The sequence below is a fragment of the Meriones unguiculatus genome, chromosome 1 (assembly GCF_030254825.1).
Source record: "Meriones unguiculatus strain TT.TT164.6M chromosome 1, Bangor_MerUng_6.1, whole genome shotgun sequence".
Taxonomy (NCBI): domain Eukaryota; kingdom Metazoa; phylum Chordata; class Mammalia; order Rodentia; family Muridae; genus Meriones; species Meriones unguiculatus.
Genome location: NC_083349.1, coordinates 34,005,759 through 34,021,706, shown reverse-complemented (window position 1 = coordinate 34,021,706; position 15,948 = coordinate 34,005,759). Strand labels below are relative to the sequence as shown.

The following is a 15,948-nucleotide window of genomic DNA, read 5'->3' as shown; positions in this document are numbered from 1 at the left end:
CCAAGGACAAAGCTTCACATATGGAAAATTTGTCTGCAAAAGGGATTACTAGTAACTGTCAAGTTCTAACAGCGTGTTCTTTGGCTTTCAAAGAACAAAGGTCCTCTCTCTCCCTCTGTATTATAACTTCAACACGTACCTCAAAACTTAGCGCTGCGGTAGTTTGAATTATTCAAGTTGGCAGGGATACACTTTCCAATCAAATCACCTCACTGAAGGTTCACACAACCAAAATGTGTCCCTGTGGGAGCCTCAGAGGTAAAGAGTAAACAAAATACGCTTGCTGCTTCCCTCCCTGTGCTGTCTTCATCTAAACTCAGAATAAGGAGAAAGAATTCACATAGAAGCAAACACCTGACAGAGAGGAATCTGTGGAACTGGAAGGGCCAAGCTCACCCTCTTCAAGGAAGAAGGAAGCCCCTCTGTCTATAAGGTACCTGGCAGTCTTCCTGAGGCCCCCTCCTTTTGTCTATAGGGCATATAGCAGTCTTTCTGAGGCCCCTCTGTCTTCTAGTATCTGTGGTTTTGCTTCCACAGTTTCACTAACCTGCCCTCAACTATGTTCTGAAAAAACAGGTATTTTGAGAGGAAAAAGAAAAAAAAAAAACCAACCCTACATTTATGCAATCATTATTATAGAATACTGTTGTAACTGTTTAATTTGGTTATTACTGTCAATCATTTACTATGCCTTGTTTATAAATCAAGCTACCATGAGCATGCATGCCTAGGAAATGCTGTATATATGTGCACCAAGTATCCACCGTTTTGGAAAGTATCACCCATCTAGACACTACAAACATAAGAACACCAAGCAGGATACGGAGGCATGGGTGTAGAGTCATGCCATAGCTCTAATTCTTACCATGATCCCACAGAAAACTTCTAGTAAACCCTACAATTTCTCTGGATGCTCCTAGCTAACAAAGCACCCATGATTATTTCACAGTATGAGGCGTGGTATTCTAAACATCCAGCCCCAAGTCACAGGCACAGGGGTAATCACGTGTAGAGTTACACTTCGATCCTTTTCCAGCTAGGCTCATTGCTAGTTGAGGGGAATATGGTCCCTTCTTCAGCTCTTCTTTCCTGGCCCTTTCAGGTCCTCACCAACAAGTTAACTAGTTTGGGACAGCATTGCGATGAAGCACAAGAAAGGGAGCTGAAGAAAGAGGGGTGCTGAAGTCCTTACGGTGGGGAGGGTACAAATGCTAGAGCTCCCTGCTCACCACTGGTGCTATGTCTCATGTCCCCGAGGGGCTGCCGGAGCCCACGCCCTCCATCTGCTTGTGCCCCTAGACAACTGCAATAAAAGGCCACCCACTTCCCCGTTACACCCCCCATCTCTCTGCACCCAGGCAGCTGCAGTGAATTTCCGTCTAAGAAAAATATATGTTAGCTATCCCTCCCACCTGGCCTGTGTCTGGCTTATCATAAATTCGTGTGGCCATTCCAACTATTTTCTTAGTCTGGGGCTTACTGCAAATTTCAGAACTCATTGCAACCCAGTCAGCATGCTTTTCACTCTTTAGATTGACATCCCTTCTCTTTTCTCATATGGCACCTGCACATTCCAATACTTCTTCTCTCTTTTATTACCGAACTTCGCTTATTCTCTTGCCGTTAAGATGGTGACAGTTTAAAGCCGTAGATTTTCTTGGAAAAGTTTGTATCTGTGTGCTATGATTTGAGGTAGAACCAGATGGGACCTTTGTAGATGACTGGGACATGGGGACTAATCCGCTCATGGATTGACAGGTTAGCTCAGATGGCTTCATTATGAAAGCCCTTTCCGCTCTGTCTCTTGTATACACCCCTTCCCATGTGACTGATGCCTGTGCTCTCAGGGGAACTGACTCTCCTCAGTGTAGACTGGCAGCTGGTGACACATGATCAACTTTCCAGCCTCCAGTGCTGAGAGCTGAATTAATCACCTCTCAGAATTACCCGGCACTCAGTTACGGGAACAAAAACTGGAGTAAGACCTCCGCTTTCACACTCCACTTTCACCACAGTGGGGCTCCAGGTGACAGGCTTTCCTGGTGCTCCCTGAGAGGCGCCGGAACTAAAGATCTCTCGGCAAGTCCTCTCCCACTTCTGTTCTCCATCTCCCTCCACCCTGCTCCCTGCCACAGTCAAAGGCTCCACTGAAAACTCGTAGAGCCTCTTCTGGACTCTGAATTCTTAGGGGTTTCAGACAGGAAAACCGCCCTGGAGACGTTGGGAAGAACTTGGCTTTAAAATGTCTGGGGAAAAAAAAAATAACAGAACATGTTCAGACATTTTACCCATCATGATTCCCTAAACAATATGGTATAAATTACTGACATGATGCTTATGACGTACTATATGTTGTCAGGAATCTAGAGATTTGATGGATATGGAAGAATGTGAGGAGACTATATGCAAATTCTACCCCATCATGAGCCGACTTGACTGACTGAAGATTTGGGTATCCCCAGAGGATCCTGGAGTTATTTTCCCTATGACAAGGACGGCTGCACGTGAAAAACTAGTCAAGAGGGAGCCAGCCTTATTGGAAAGTGCTAATGGATACTTTTCAACTTCTGTCATCTGAGGGTGGGATATAGCTTCTCATTCTGTCTAGAGTATCAGCCAATGGCATGTTTCGGTAGATAGAATAGGGCATGACCGTGAAGGACTGTGAGCCCTGACATTCTTGCTTCAAGTATCTGGGGTGGGTTCTGTTCTGAAGAAGACCACGTGGAGAGAACATTGAGGGTGGTTCTGATGCTGGACCTCAAGATCTGGTTGTTCCCCGGATATACCCATCAAAACCTGCCTAAGACATATCTGATTGGTTGATTAAACAGCCTATACAGGCAGGGCAGAATGGGGTAGGCATGTAGGCATGGCTAAGGCTTCCAGGCTTTTGAAGACAGGGGAATCACGAGAAAGGGACTGATGGGAAGGGAGGAGGCCACGGTGGATTAGCATGGAGAAGGAACACGTGGGCTGGGAGGAAGGGCTCGAAGGATGGCATGGATGGAGAAAACACCACAATGAGAGATATAAGCAAGTATATTGGGATTATGGGTGGAAGGTAGACCAGATGAGGATGATTAAGGTGGATGGCATTGGATGGGGGCTGGGAGATGGCTGGTGAGGTTATTGAGATAGGGTAGGTAGAAATATCTGCCCAGCCCTAGGTAATAAGGCAATTAAAAACTCTAAAAGGTGTCTGTGTCTTATTCTTTGTGATAGTGGGTTAAATAATGCCATCGCAATAATCATAGGACAAATAATAATAATATATAGCTCAAAACTCTTTTTTTTTTTCAACAACACGGGAAGGCTCGTTACCCAGATTCATCATAGCCCCCCAGGTTAAGCCACAGCCGCATGAGGACAGCCGGGCCTAGCGACACCTTGCACTCTGATTGCATCTGCATGCCTGAGCTCAGGCAGGACCTGAGGAATCAGGAGGAATGCTGAACTGGTAGTCAGTTAACAAACAAGAGCTTCTGTTGTGGCTGCTTCCTAGACCAGAACTGTTACAGTGTGTCCACAGCCAAATAATTCATCCAGGCAGTTAAATAAAAATAGCCTAGACAATCATCCACAGAGCAGTTGGTCTCCTCTGTGACCCAACACGGAACAACAAGGAAACGATGGGCCCTCAGAGTCAGATTCTCTGGTTGGAAATTTACCCTGTGATTTCTTTCACTGTCTCAGTTTAAGCATTCATCAAACAATTCTAATGCCCCAAGCCACAGAAAGCTGTCAGAACCTGCAAGCCTCCTCCCTGAAGAAGGCTTTGTAGTACCAGAAGGTGGTCTTCAAATTAACAACAGGGGAAGCAATCAACAGTCCTACCCAGATGGGATGCCAATAAACCACCACAATGACGAGCAACACACAACATCAGCATGGCAAGCTGTCGCTAAAGACACAATAGTGGCACTGGTATTGTGGCAGTAACCAAGAGCTGTCTATGTGGACTTAAGGCCACTAAAGGGGGAAAATGCCTGGTACTAGAAATCCAGCCAACTACCCAAGGCTAGTGAGGTTATGCTCTTGGAGGACAACCTTCTACTGTCCAGAATAAATCCAGAGTGGACCCAAGCATGAAGGTGGAGGCCATTCCCCCCAGGCTCCTAACTCAGTATGGAATACCACTTTTTCCCATCCAGGTGTAGTATGTAAGCTTTCCTTCATCTAGATTAGAGGTTCTCAGCCTGGGGTCACTTAAGACTGTCAGAAATATCTACATCATGGTTCATAACAGTAGCAAATTACTGTTACGAAGTAGCAGCAAAAATAATAATGTGGTTGGGGGTCACCACAACACAAGGAACTGTATTAAAGAGTTGCAGCATTAGGAAGGTTGGGAACCACTGATCTAGATAGAACGTGGGAAGACCATTGCTTTCCACTACCCTTCCCAGAGTCTCTTTACACACCAACTTCTGCATGCCTTTCACAGTTTTGTTTCACATTAATCTGGGCACATTTCCCATTGTGTGTTCCTCCCCCAAATCAGACTCTGTGTTTCTCTGGTATTCATGTTTAATGATTGGCACTACTGAGAATGAGCAATCCTTTGCAAACACTGTAGAAGAGAGACCAGTGAGTAGCAGGATGGAGTCTATACCTCAGACACAGTAGCTACTCAACTAATGCTTCATGAACGAATACCTATGTTAATGGGTGAGCAAATGAATGAATGAACAAATGAAGTACGTTTGTGCATCCCATTCCTCTTCTTCAACCCGGTTGCCCCAGTGATGCACCATCCAGGTGCTGGGCTGAGATGGCTCACAGGTGGATACAGTATGGGTTAAGTGCTTTCCTGTTTGCGCTCCATGGACAGGTGGGCCCGAAATGACTGTTTCACAGGACAGGAGCCTACCACAAAGGGCCTCTGAAAGACCCTACCCAGCAGGGTATCAAAGCAGATGCTGAGACTCATAGCCAAACTTTGGGCAGAGTGCAGGGAACTTTTTGAAAGAAGGGGGAGATAGAAAACCTGGAGGGGACAGTAGCTCCACAAGAAGAGCAACAGAACCAAATAATCTGGGCACAGGGGTCTTTTCTGAGACTGATACTCCAACCAAGGATCATGGATGGTGATAACCTAGAACCCCTGTAATGTAGCCCATAGCAGCTCAGTATCCAAGTGGGTGCCCTAGTAAGAGGAACAGGGACTGTCTCTGACATGAACTCAGTGGCCTGCTCTTTGATCACCTCCCCCTGAGAGGGGTGCAGCCTTACCAGGCCACAGAGGAAGACAATGCAGCCAGTCCTGATGAGGCTGGATAGGCTAGGGTCAGAAAGAAGGGGAGGAGGACCTCCCTTATCCATGGATTTAGAAAGGGGCATGGGAGGAGACGAAGAATGGAGGGTGAGATTGGGAGGAAAAAAGAGAGGGGCTACAAAGTGAATAAACTATAATTAATATAAAAAAATAAAAATTTATAAAGAAAAAAAATGACTGTTTCACTTCAGGCTTGGCATAAAAAGAAAGCAATTTGAAATCCAGAAAAATGAGTCATTCCAGGCATGAGAATTTGTGAAGAAATTGAAGCTAGATTTTTTGACAGTATACTAAAAGGAACATTAGGCTAAAATGTTGCAAGGGAAAAGATAGCCACCGTGCTTAGCATTGAAAACCATTTTTAAAAGAGTATTCCAGAGTTTCCTTATAAAAATTGGCATCATGGGCTAATTTATTTCAAAGCTTGCTTTTGGGGGATCCAGCGAGAAAACAAAATGAAAGGCACACACAACCTAATAAACGTATGATAACATTCAAGGCATGTTGAATTTATTTTATTTGTTTCCCAGCTGTGGGGTGTATGAGATAAATACAAGTATTCTCTTTTCCAACATAAAGCAAAGTTTGATAAAAGATTTTGAAGCATAGGGTGAGGCAGGGGAGGTACACACCTGAGAATGGGTGTCACCGCCTCAAGAGAGTTGCTAGACAGACTGAAGGAATGCTGAGAGCTCTTTCCAGCGTCCTAACCTGTTTTCCCTTTTGGACCACTAGGCGGCACCACTGGCCTGCACATGCCCTTAATGCAGCCAGTACAGCGCGTTTAGCAATCGCGGGATTAGGGATGAGCTACTCCATAAAAGTAGACACCTTTGTTTGCGCCTTCCTGTTTCTCTGAGTCACCATCCAAAAACGATTTCTTTTTAGTGTGTGCCAAAATACAGCCTCATCACTTAGAGAACAGGCTGGGTATTTTCGCAGAGGGAAGAGGGGCTTCTAGTTTAAAGGCTTTTACCCAGTTGTGTTTTTTTGGGGGTGGGCGGGGGTCGGTTTTCTGTGAAGCCCTCACTGTCCTGGAATTCATTATGAAGACCAAACTGGCCTCAAATTCAGAGATCCACCCACTTCTGCCTCCCAGGTGCTGGGATTAAAGGCCAGCTGTCTTTTAAAAGAGATTTCTCTGTCACAAGAAGAGGAACACGTTTCCTTTGGTTTCCCAACCGGTTTTTCCATGACAACTTGATACAATGTAATAATTAACCATTACAACATTGAGTGTGCTTCAGAGGAATGTTTACAGTCAAACCAATTTAAAACAAGGTTAGGTCTCCAAATCAGCAAAAGAATTCTGAAGGCAGGTGACAGGGAAAGAAACCTAAGGGAGAGGGAAGGTACAGCCGCTATTTAAAGTAGCTCAGGGCAGCTCAAACTGGTCGGAGTACATTCCTAAAAAGGCAATTAGCCAACTCCTTTCAGAAATTAAGCCATCAAAATGACATAACGGTACACTTAAAAAAAAAAATGTATTTACAGAGTAAAAGAGCAGCTATCCCAGGGTAGCATGCTGGCCTCGGGGGGTTCCTTTCTCTGAGGATAGTGTAGAAAAGAATTAGATCCTGAGCTAAGAAGAAACTTCAAATTGTCACAGTAGGTCTGGGGTGCTGCTGCTTCTTAATTCTCTCAGTGCTAAGCAGAGAGTGAATTAACTCACTCGGTTTTTTTGTTTTGTTTTGTTTTCTTTTGTTTTCTGGTTTCTTTGTCATCTCATGGGATGAGGATGACAAGAGTCTCCTACGACTTTTCCAAATACCTGCAGATGTTTAGATGTTTAGGAATGACAGTGGCAAGAGAGCAGCTGCCTTGGGCCCTTGCTGTGAAGGTCACTCCTCAGAAAGTGCAGGAGTGAAGGGACCCGAGGAGGGACTGTAGTGAAAGGAACTGCCTGCTTAATGCTTTTAAGGGTCTAAGAAACATAAATGTTTGTCTATAACAGAAAAAATGAGGGGCTGGGAAAATACCTCAGTGGCGAAAGTGCTTCGTGCCCAAGAGGAGGCTGAGAGTTCAGAGCCTGGTAGGTGTGGCCACCTTCCTGAACCCAGAGCATGAGACTCAGGGGATCCTCAGAGCAAACTGGGTATCTGCAGTAGCCAAATCAGCAAGCTCTGGGGCCAAGGGAGGGCCCTGCCTCAGTACATAAGGAATTAAGGGAGATACCCAGTGACAAACTCTGACCTCCGTAAGCACACACATATGCCAACACACACACACACACACACACACACACACACACACACACACACGTACACAGCAGGAGGAAAGGGACAGAAAGAGACCGAAAAAAACATACGAGTAAAATTTGGATATAATTTACATATAAATATAATTAATTAATATCAAATGAAATTAAAAACAAGGAATAAAATTTAAAAATACAAAGATAGAGATACATGAATGCATTTTAAATGCCCTCAGATAACATGCACATTCCCTAAATGTAACGGTGAACTAAGAAGAGAGGCCCCAAATAGGAAGAAAAGAATTATTACCCACCATAAGGGAGTGCCTTAGGCATTTTGATGATGAATCAAAAGGCTTTGGCTTTTTAAAATGATAGATTCACAGGATAGAAGAGGAATAGCAATGTCCAGGCAGAAGGAGCAGATAGGACTGACAATGTCTCAAGTAGAGGCCATCTTGGTGAAAGCTTACAGAGCAGCCTCACAATCCCAGAGGCATTGCAGCTCAAGGGAGGGCTCTGCCTCTCCACCTGAAGAGAGGCAAGCAAAAAAAAAATGGAGAAAATGGGACATCTTTAGCCTGAGTCCCCAGCAGCCTGAGAGGCAGCCACGGCCGTGTTTGGGTCCAATGAGGAATGATTACAGGGTGCTTATTAATGCTGCTTAGTGTCTTAAACATGACCAGATTCTTAATCCAAACGAAAATCATTAACTGTTGAGAATACAATGCCTTTAGCCAAACTGCATGAAACTAGCTAAACTGTGATCAGAAATTAATTTTCTATCTTTTCATTGATTATTAATATATACGTGTTTATTGGTTTGCCTTTAAAAAGTTATCAGCACTTCAGCTCCTGTATCACAGGAAGGATGCATCTTCTACTTGATGAGCTCCTCCTTCAAGGTCTAGTGTACTTACCCTTGTGTCCAATAACAAATAGGATGCTAACATCCTCCATGGGCCCAGGGTACATAAGAAACAGATCATTTAAAGAAGAAAGTTTGCGCTTAATGACAAGACCCTGGGTACCAGAAGCAACTTGGCCTGCTCGGGTTGATCATATCCCAAGCTGGCCACCGCCATTCCCTGCCCACTGTGTCACATGCTCCCTCCCCCTCACACCAGGGATCAGAGCCAGAGCTCCAGTGGAGTTCTGGCACCACGTTGTAAGGGTGGCAAGGATAACTGTCAAATTTCAGAATATATGCAAAGCCATTATTTGCAAATTAGAAACAGCCATTATGAAAATTATCTAATTTAACCTAATCATCTCCTAAAGCTTTCGCTTCCCAACACTACTGTGTTAAGAATTAAGTTTCAATATCAATCTTAGAGAGACGCAAATATTAAGATCATCGCAAGCAGAATGATAGCTAGAAAATGTAGAAGGGTATCTGGTGCCATTTAGGGAAATCCATTAACAGAGGAGAACTAGAGGAAATATGTTTTATGAATCACTAAGGCCCATTTAAAATTGAGCAATAGGTAAAATAAAGAAAAGTTGTCCGTTGAGATAAACATTACCCCCAAGTTGAGTTTAGTTGGAGAAAAGAAATAGAAAATTCCATTCTAATGTATTTTAAAGCACATTTTTTTTTTTTTTTTTTTTTTTTTTTACTTTTAGCTGCGCTATAGTTTCAATCAAAGGCCCATGTGCTAAAGGCTTGGCTCCCAGCCTGGGACACTGCAGGGAAAAAATGGAGGTTAGGCATAGTGGAAGGGATTTAGGCAGCTAGGGTGTGGCCTTGAAAGGGATATTGGAACTCTAACTCCTTCCTGTTACTCTCTTAGCTTCCTGGCCTCCCTGAGGTGAACAACTTCCTCTGCCACATATCCGCCATGATGTACTGTATCACCACAGACTCAAAGCCACCATGGACTGAAACCTTTGGTACCATGAGCTCAAACAAACCTTTCTTCTCTATAAACTCATTAATCTAAGGTATTTCACCACAGTGACAGAAAGGTGTTGATGACATGTTTCTGAGCACCATCAAAAGATGCCTAATATAGTTTGCAAATTAAATGTCCCAAGCATCCTCTGCTTAAAGCAGTCTTTAAATAGAGACCCTCAGACAGTGAGAAATCATCGTTGGTGCCTAAAATGGTGGAGACTTCAGACTGGCTTGCTCGGTCTTAAATCACTGGTTATGATGGGCCATCTATGTTCTCCAGGCCTGAGTAAATATTCCCTTTTGTTAGGGAGGGGTGGAGAAGTGTCCAATGAGTTCCTCTGGTCTGTGCTCTTGGAGCTAATAGAAAGTGTTAGTGTTTTGTTTTTGCTTCTGAGGTCTTCCAAGGCACTACCTTATGGGCAGTGATCTCTCTGCAGGCCAGAATGAGCCAGTTCAATGAGTCACTCCACCAGAATGCAGCCCTGGAGCTCTCTCCCCCATGTTTCAAATAGCAGAGCTCTGGTCAAGAAGAGCCTCTTCAGCTCCCAGCCCTGTAGAAGAATGGTAGGATAACAGCTCTAAATGTGGACTAAATTTTAGGAGTTGTGATAGGCAGTGCTTCCGTTCTACAGTAAATTGTTTGCATGTGGCAGCAACAGGTCCATGTTCATATAGAACATCCAACTGCACGTTTTAGTATCTTGAGCTTTCTGGGAGATCTCATCTCAGCGTGTGTCCTCCTGAAACTGGGAGTACTTACAATGTGGCTATATTTGGAAACAGGACTGTTATAAGTTAGATGAGGTCATTAGGTGGGGTCTGATCCATTGTGACTTGTATCCTTAAAGCTGGAACAGGGGAGTCAGGACACAGAGCCACTCCCAGAGGGCAGATATGACCTGAAGATAAAACCAGGGGTCTAGGTGATGCTTCTACAAGCCAAGGAACGTCCTTTGCTCTCATAACCTTCAGTAGGCACTAATCCTGCCAGCGTCTTAACCTGAGCTTCCAGAACCATAAGACAATACATCTCTGTTGAGTCCTGTAGTTTGTGGATGTCACAGCACCTTTCCATCAGCCAGAACAACTGCTTACAGCAGGTGTCTCTGTGTGTGAATAGATCCTAGTGCAATTGATAAAAAGCAATCTGGCCAGTATCTGACCTTTGTCCTTAGAAGGTAAAGATGCTAATGTGCTCTAGTCATCAAGGAGATGCTTAAGAAAGTTCTGACAAAGGATCCATTCCTGCAGTCTTACCATCGCCCACATCAGTAGCTTCTCACTAAAATGGACAGATAAAGGCATCTTCATGTACTGCTTAGTGTAAATGAGGCCCAAGAAACAGATTCATTAGTGGTTTTGCTAGTAAATGAGAAAAGGTGATTTTGGTTCCAACTGACCATATGTTTTAATATCTATATATTTTCGTTTGATGGACAAGTCAGTAACCAATAAAAAGGCCCAAAAGATCAATCCAACAATCACTGAATGCCTTTGCTTCCAAGAGCCCTCTCTGTAAAGAAGGCCTGTGGCTGCTGCCCAAACTTCAGGTAACATTTTGTACTCTTCACAGCTCGAAATCATGCTCACTTGTAACTTTGCGTGTTGAGCAAAGCTATAATGATTTGATTTTTATAGTAGCTCTTCCCGCAACCAATATTAACATATTTTAGATTATAATTACCACTTAAGAGAAGTCTACAAATAAGATGACAGATGCTCTGGGGATCTGTAAGCTTTCTCCTTGTGATGTAGAAAACCCAATAACTGTCTGTCAGCATCAGTGGTTTTTACCACCCACACCCTCAGCAGAGTATTTTACAAGGAGAAAAGCTTCTTGGTTTTCAGCATATTTACATCCAAGAGGACTTAGTCATTGGGCAAACAAAGGCCATGTTATACACAATGGTCAAGTTGGAGCAACTCAAAAGGAGCACCAAATATGTGGACTGTTTTCTCCCTTTCTCTTGATGGGATCATCAACTATGCAGAGTGCTTTCTCCTCTTTTCTTTAATATGCTATAGATCCCTCCCCATCATCCTCTTCTGATTTAACAGCATGATAGTTTGTAAAATGCCCCACTCAATTTTTAAGTGGTAATGTCCATAAACATGTGGAGGATTAAAAAAAAAAACTTATTTGATGTTAGTTTTCAGTCATAATTGAAAGGAACTGGTTCAAAAGGGGCAAAGAAAGTGAATTCAGGGCCACCCTGAGCTATGAAGGAAGGAAGGAAGGAAGGAAGGAAGGAAGGAAGGAAGGAAGGAAATGAAAACTCCAAGAACTAGGCTGTGATAGAGAATCTAACTAGGAAGATTCTGGCTTTGGTTCTCAGCAGTGTAAAAGTAAATAAATTCAGAAAGAAACAGCAGTCAGATATCAAACAAACTACAAGTAAGTATTTTTATTTACTAAGCACCTACTATGTGCCCACAACTATGCCCAAAAGTTGGAGAAATGTCAAAATAGCACGCACCATCTAGTTGTGATTAAACATTCAAAACCAGTTCACTTAATGGGATTCAGAGTGCACATTTAAGTCCTCGCTTGGTCGGCCATAGAGACTACACTGCCTAAGAGTTCAGAGATTGTGGTAAGAAGTGAAGAGTTTCTAGGGGGCCGTGACAAAGGGTCAATCCAAGGAACCATGCCAAGAGAACAAGCCTGACTCAGAAAGTCGAGGGAACAAAGAGCATCCTTGAGAACACACCCAGATGGAGAGGAGCACTGACTAACCATTCTAAAACACACGCAATAATAGCATTTGGGGGATTCTGGTCTTTGTTTTTAAAGTGAGGTAGGTGAGAATCAGAAAGGGATTCTGGACCCAAATCTCCTCCAAATGGAGATGGAAGACAGCACCAGGTCACAGGATGCCTTAGGGAGAAAATTAAATTCTGCCTTTAACTGTGTGGTGTTTCAATGGACACATTGGGGCAGTGAACATTTTCTCTTCCAAGGACGATGTAGCATACTCCGGAGGATTCCTCACTCCATTTCCCAGTTCTCTTCAACATCTTCACTCTGGTGTAAATGCAGATGCGGCAAGAACAACATTCCAGCTCGCTTTCAGCTGGTGAAAGTTTCAGTACGTACCTGTCTATACACACAAATGCCCTCCCCTCCCAGAAAACCACACAGGGATTCCAGAATTGCACTTAACTGCCTGATTAATTACTGGACCTCCATGGAAATTACTGTCAAGATTAAGAGGGTCTTCCATCTCTGATTCTGCTTGATAAACATTTACAGTTAACGTATTTGACAAAGCTATTTGTACACTATTATAATATGAACGGAAGGTATTTTAAAGCTACAGTAAATCTACGGCATTCATTGCCTTAAAATAACCCACTAACTACAGACAGTTTCCTGAGCAATTACAAGATGTTCTGTGTTAATTTAGAAGGGAATTCCAAACAAGCCATTTAAAACCTAATAAGATGCCATTAAATGAAGGGGGGACAGAGGAGGGGGAAGCGGAAGAAAACCCTAAGGCTTGAACCAGTAGAAATGATTCTCAGAGCTACTGACCCTTGCAAGATCCATGCTTTGCTTGGGTTTCTAGACGAGGCAGATTTCTAATTGAAGGCGATTATCTAGTTACTACATCCCAAATTGCACACATTTCTTGTACTGGTTCACACACAAACTAATTAAAAGGAGCATCTATCAATCTGAGAGTCCACGGAAACTGTTGTATCGATCTACACATTGAAAAGAAGCTCCGTCAGCTTGGAAGTGCTATGTACCTATACTGGTGACAGCCAACCCCTGCCAACCCCTGCCACTCATGAATTGGACCCATGAGGTTGATCCACTGGGGGTGAATTCACAGAGAGATCACAGAACAAAGGGTTTACCCCTGAGTTTTCTAAAGTGTGGACACTGCTATGTACGCCAGCCACTCCCCAGAAATAGACACACTAAGACAGTCACCTTTGTCACAAGGAAGATACAGACAGCAACACACCGCTCTAAAGATGGATTCCTACACAGCAATCTTTATCTCTACACACTTCTGAGCTGCATGTGTCCAATCAAAATGTGGGTGCCCTGACTGAGGAGATACAACAGTAACAAATAAAGAGAGAAACTTCCATAAAGACGCAGATGCGCCTCTGTGATATACAGCTTCCATTAGCTGGGTTAATTAAGATAAATATACAAGTCATTGGAACCCCCAATGTAGACAAAAGGTAATTTGCTAAGGAAAGACATAAAGACAAGGGCAGCACTCATTCCTAGTCGTTCATGAACCACACTGGAGGGACGAGGCTCCTGTGAATACCGGAGTCGTCATCACTGATTATCAAAATACCATGTCTCCAAATAGCTGACAAAGGCCAAGCCACAAACTTGTTTGCACGGAGAAAATACACAAGGGAACCTACAATCACTATTAAACACACAAACACATGTATATGTGCACAAATGCATGTGTAAAGGGCTGTGGTTGGGGTTTTGTTCTCCTGAGACGAGAATCCAGGCCCGGCAGTTTTCTTTGGCGCACACAGTGCTCCCACCACACCGATAGCACCCCGTGCCGTTTAGACACCCACGGCGAACCATTACGCTGACTCACGCAGCAGGACGGTGTGCTCCAGGTGTCGAGACAGCAATCATGTGAGTGAAATCTATTCCGGCTGGAAAAGCACCCGGCCCTTACCTCCAGCGTCATGTTCACAGTGCTGACGGCCACTTTTATCTCGCCATCCGACAGCTCCTTCAGATCTTTCAACATCATTTGTTCAATACTTAAACCTGTAAATAACAAGGGGGGAAAATACAGTTTATACGTGGGGGGTCTGTTAAAAACAACAACAACAACATGTCGAGGGGTTATTCAAAGAATCTATCCTACTAAGCTCAACATTTTTACAGTATCACATTTATCTGTGATAAACAAGCACTAAGTCAAAAATCACCTTTGTGGCAGCAACTACATTGGGTACAATGCAGGCAGGAAATAGAACGAACCCCTCGTGGTGCAAAGGAAGGTTCTTACGGCAGGACATGTAAAGAGAGGTGGCAGGAGAGAGGAGCAAACGAAAGATGTTTTGGCCAGAGACTAGCAAAGAACAAAGGCAAGGCATGAGGGAGGGGAGATGGGGGGACGGGAGGTAGGACTAGAGAAAAAAATTTTTGCCAAGAGCCTCTTATCACAGCAAGAATGAAGTAGGAAAGAAATGTGCAGCCACAGTTTCCTTCCTTCTGATCTCCTATTCTTCCCATCGACCAGATCAAAGCCAGAGGACGCAGAGGAGCCTGGGACAGAGTCAAGGGAGCCTGGAGCAGGACACACTTGGGTGTCAGCCTCCAGAGGCCCAGAGCAGGTCAGGTGGGGAAGGACTGAGCAGTTTCGCCACACAAATTAGCCAAGTAGTACCTGAAAGGGCCCAGATTTAGGTGACTCCCCCATAATTTTATAAACGTTGGTGTCATTTTTATGTAAATTGGACTTTGTAAATGCAGCTCATAGGATGATCATAACTGAGCCAGGCCTTGTGTTGAACATCGTTAATTCCCAGCCCTTGGGAGGCACAGGCAAGTGGATCTCTAGGAGTTCAAGGCCAGCCTGGTCTACATAGAGAGCTCCAGGCAAGCAAGCCACCCTGTCTAGCAAACACAACAACAAAAGCAATCTTATTTGAGCCAGCCACCCCTGTAATAGTCTCAGGCAGTAAGTGTTATAAATTCCTTACTCGATGGTGGAAATAACCTAAAATGACTCTGTTATTGAGAACTTTACACTTGTAGTAGTTTGAGCAAAGTATTCCAAAGAAATCTCTTACAGGCAAACAAGACAAAGCAAAACATGGGGAAACAGACAGCTGCTCAACATTCTCCTTTGATCCAGAAGTGAACCGTGACCTGTTTTGATTTCTAAAGCAAATTGCAACAAGAGCAGCTTGGTGTGGTGCAGGAAATTAATGAAGATAGACGCGGTTGTATGTCTGTGCCTAGGCAGGCACCCACACTCGTGCACAGGAAACTGTGTATGTGGCACATGCTGACAAGGCACCACAAGGTCTCAAACTCACAGAGATCTGCCTGCCCTTGCGTCCCTGAGTTCTTATCTCATTTTGCTCAGCATCATGCTCCACTGGCCACCTGAGAACTTCGCTGGCCACTTGAGTCCACTATGGGGAATTCACTCCCCACTAGACTAAGGGGCCCTGACCATTTCAGTGGTCTGCTGGTTTAACAAACAGCAACTAAACCTAGTTCATAGTACTTTACCTGTTTCTCTTGTGTTAGAACACCTACTATGACCACTATTTCAAACTGTTAGTCCAGTATGAGCCAACTCACAAAATTCCAGAAAGTTAGCCCGCGTGGCCTGCTCCCATCCACCACTCTACTTTATGGGGGTGGGGGCACCCTAAAGTGCAGATTTAACTCTTTCTTAGAGTTTCCTAGTGAGCCTTGGTATCTTACAGAGTCTAATGGCTGGATAAAGCATTTGAGAGACTCCTCAAATAAATGACATTACTCCTACAAAACTCCAAATAAAGGAGAAATTTTTGTAGTTTTGTATTTTCTCCCTAAAGGCAGGCCTTCTGGATTTGGAT

At 43.9% G+C, this 15,948-nt stretch overlaps 1 protein-coding gene across 7 annotated transcripts in view; it reads right to left on the bottom strand.

Moving 5' to 3' along the window:
- Prune2 (prune homolog 2 with BCH domain) overlaps nt 1-15,948 on the bottom strand; it is a 252,898-nt gene that overhangs the window by 174,176 nt on the left and 62,774 nt on the right. For all 7 annotated transcript variants that reach the window (XM_060387190.1, XM_060387194.1, XM_060387203.1 and 4 more), the window contains exon 6: nt 14,043-14,137. In XM_060387190.1, coding sequence (XP_060243173.1) covers nt 14,043-14,137 — 95 coding nt within the window. The remainder of the gene's footprint in view (nt 1-14,042; nt 14,138-15,948) is intronic.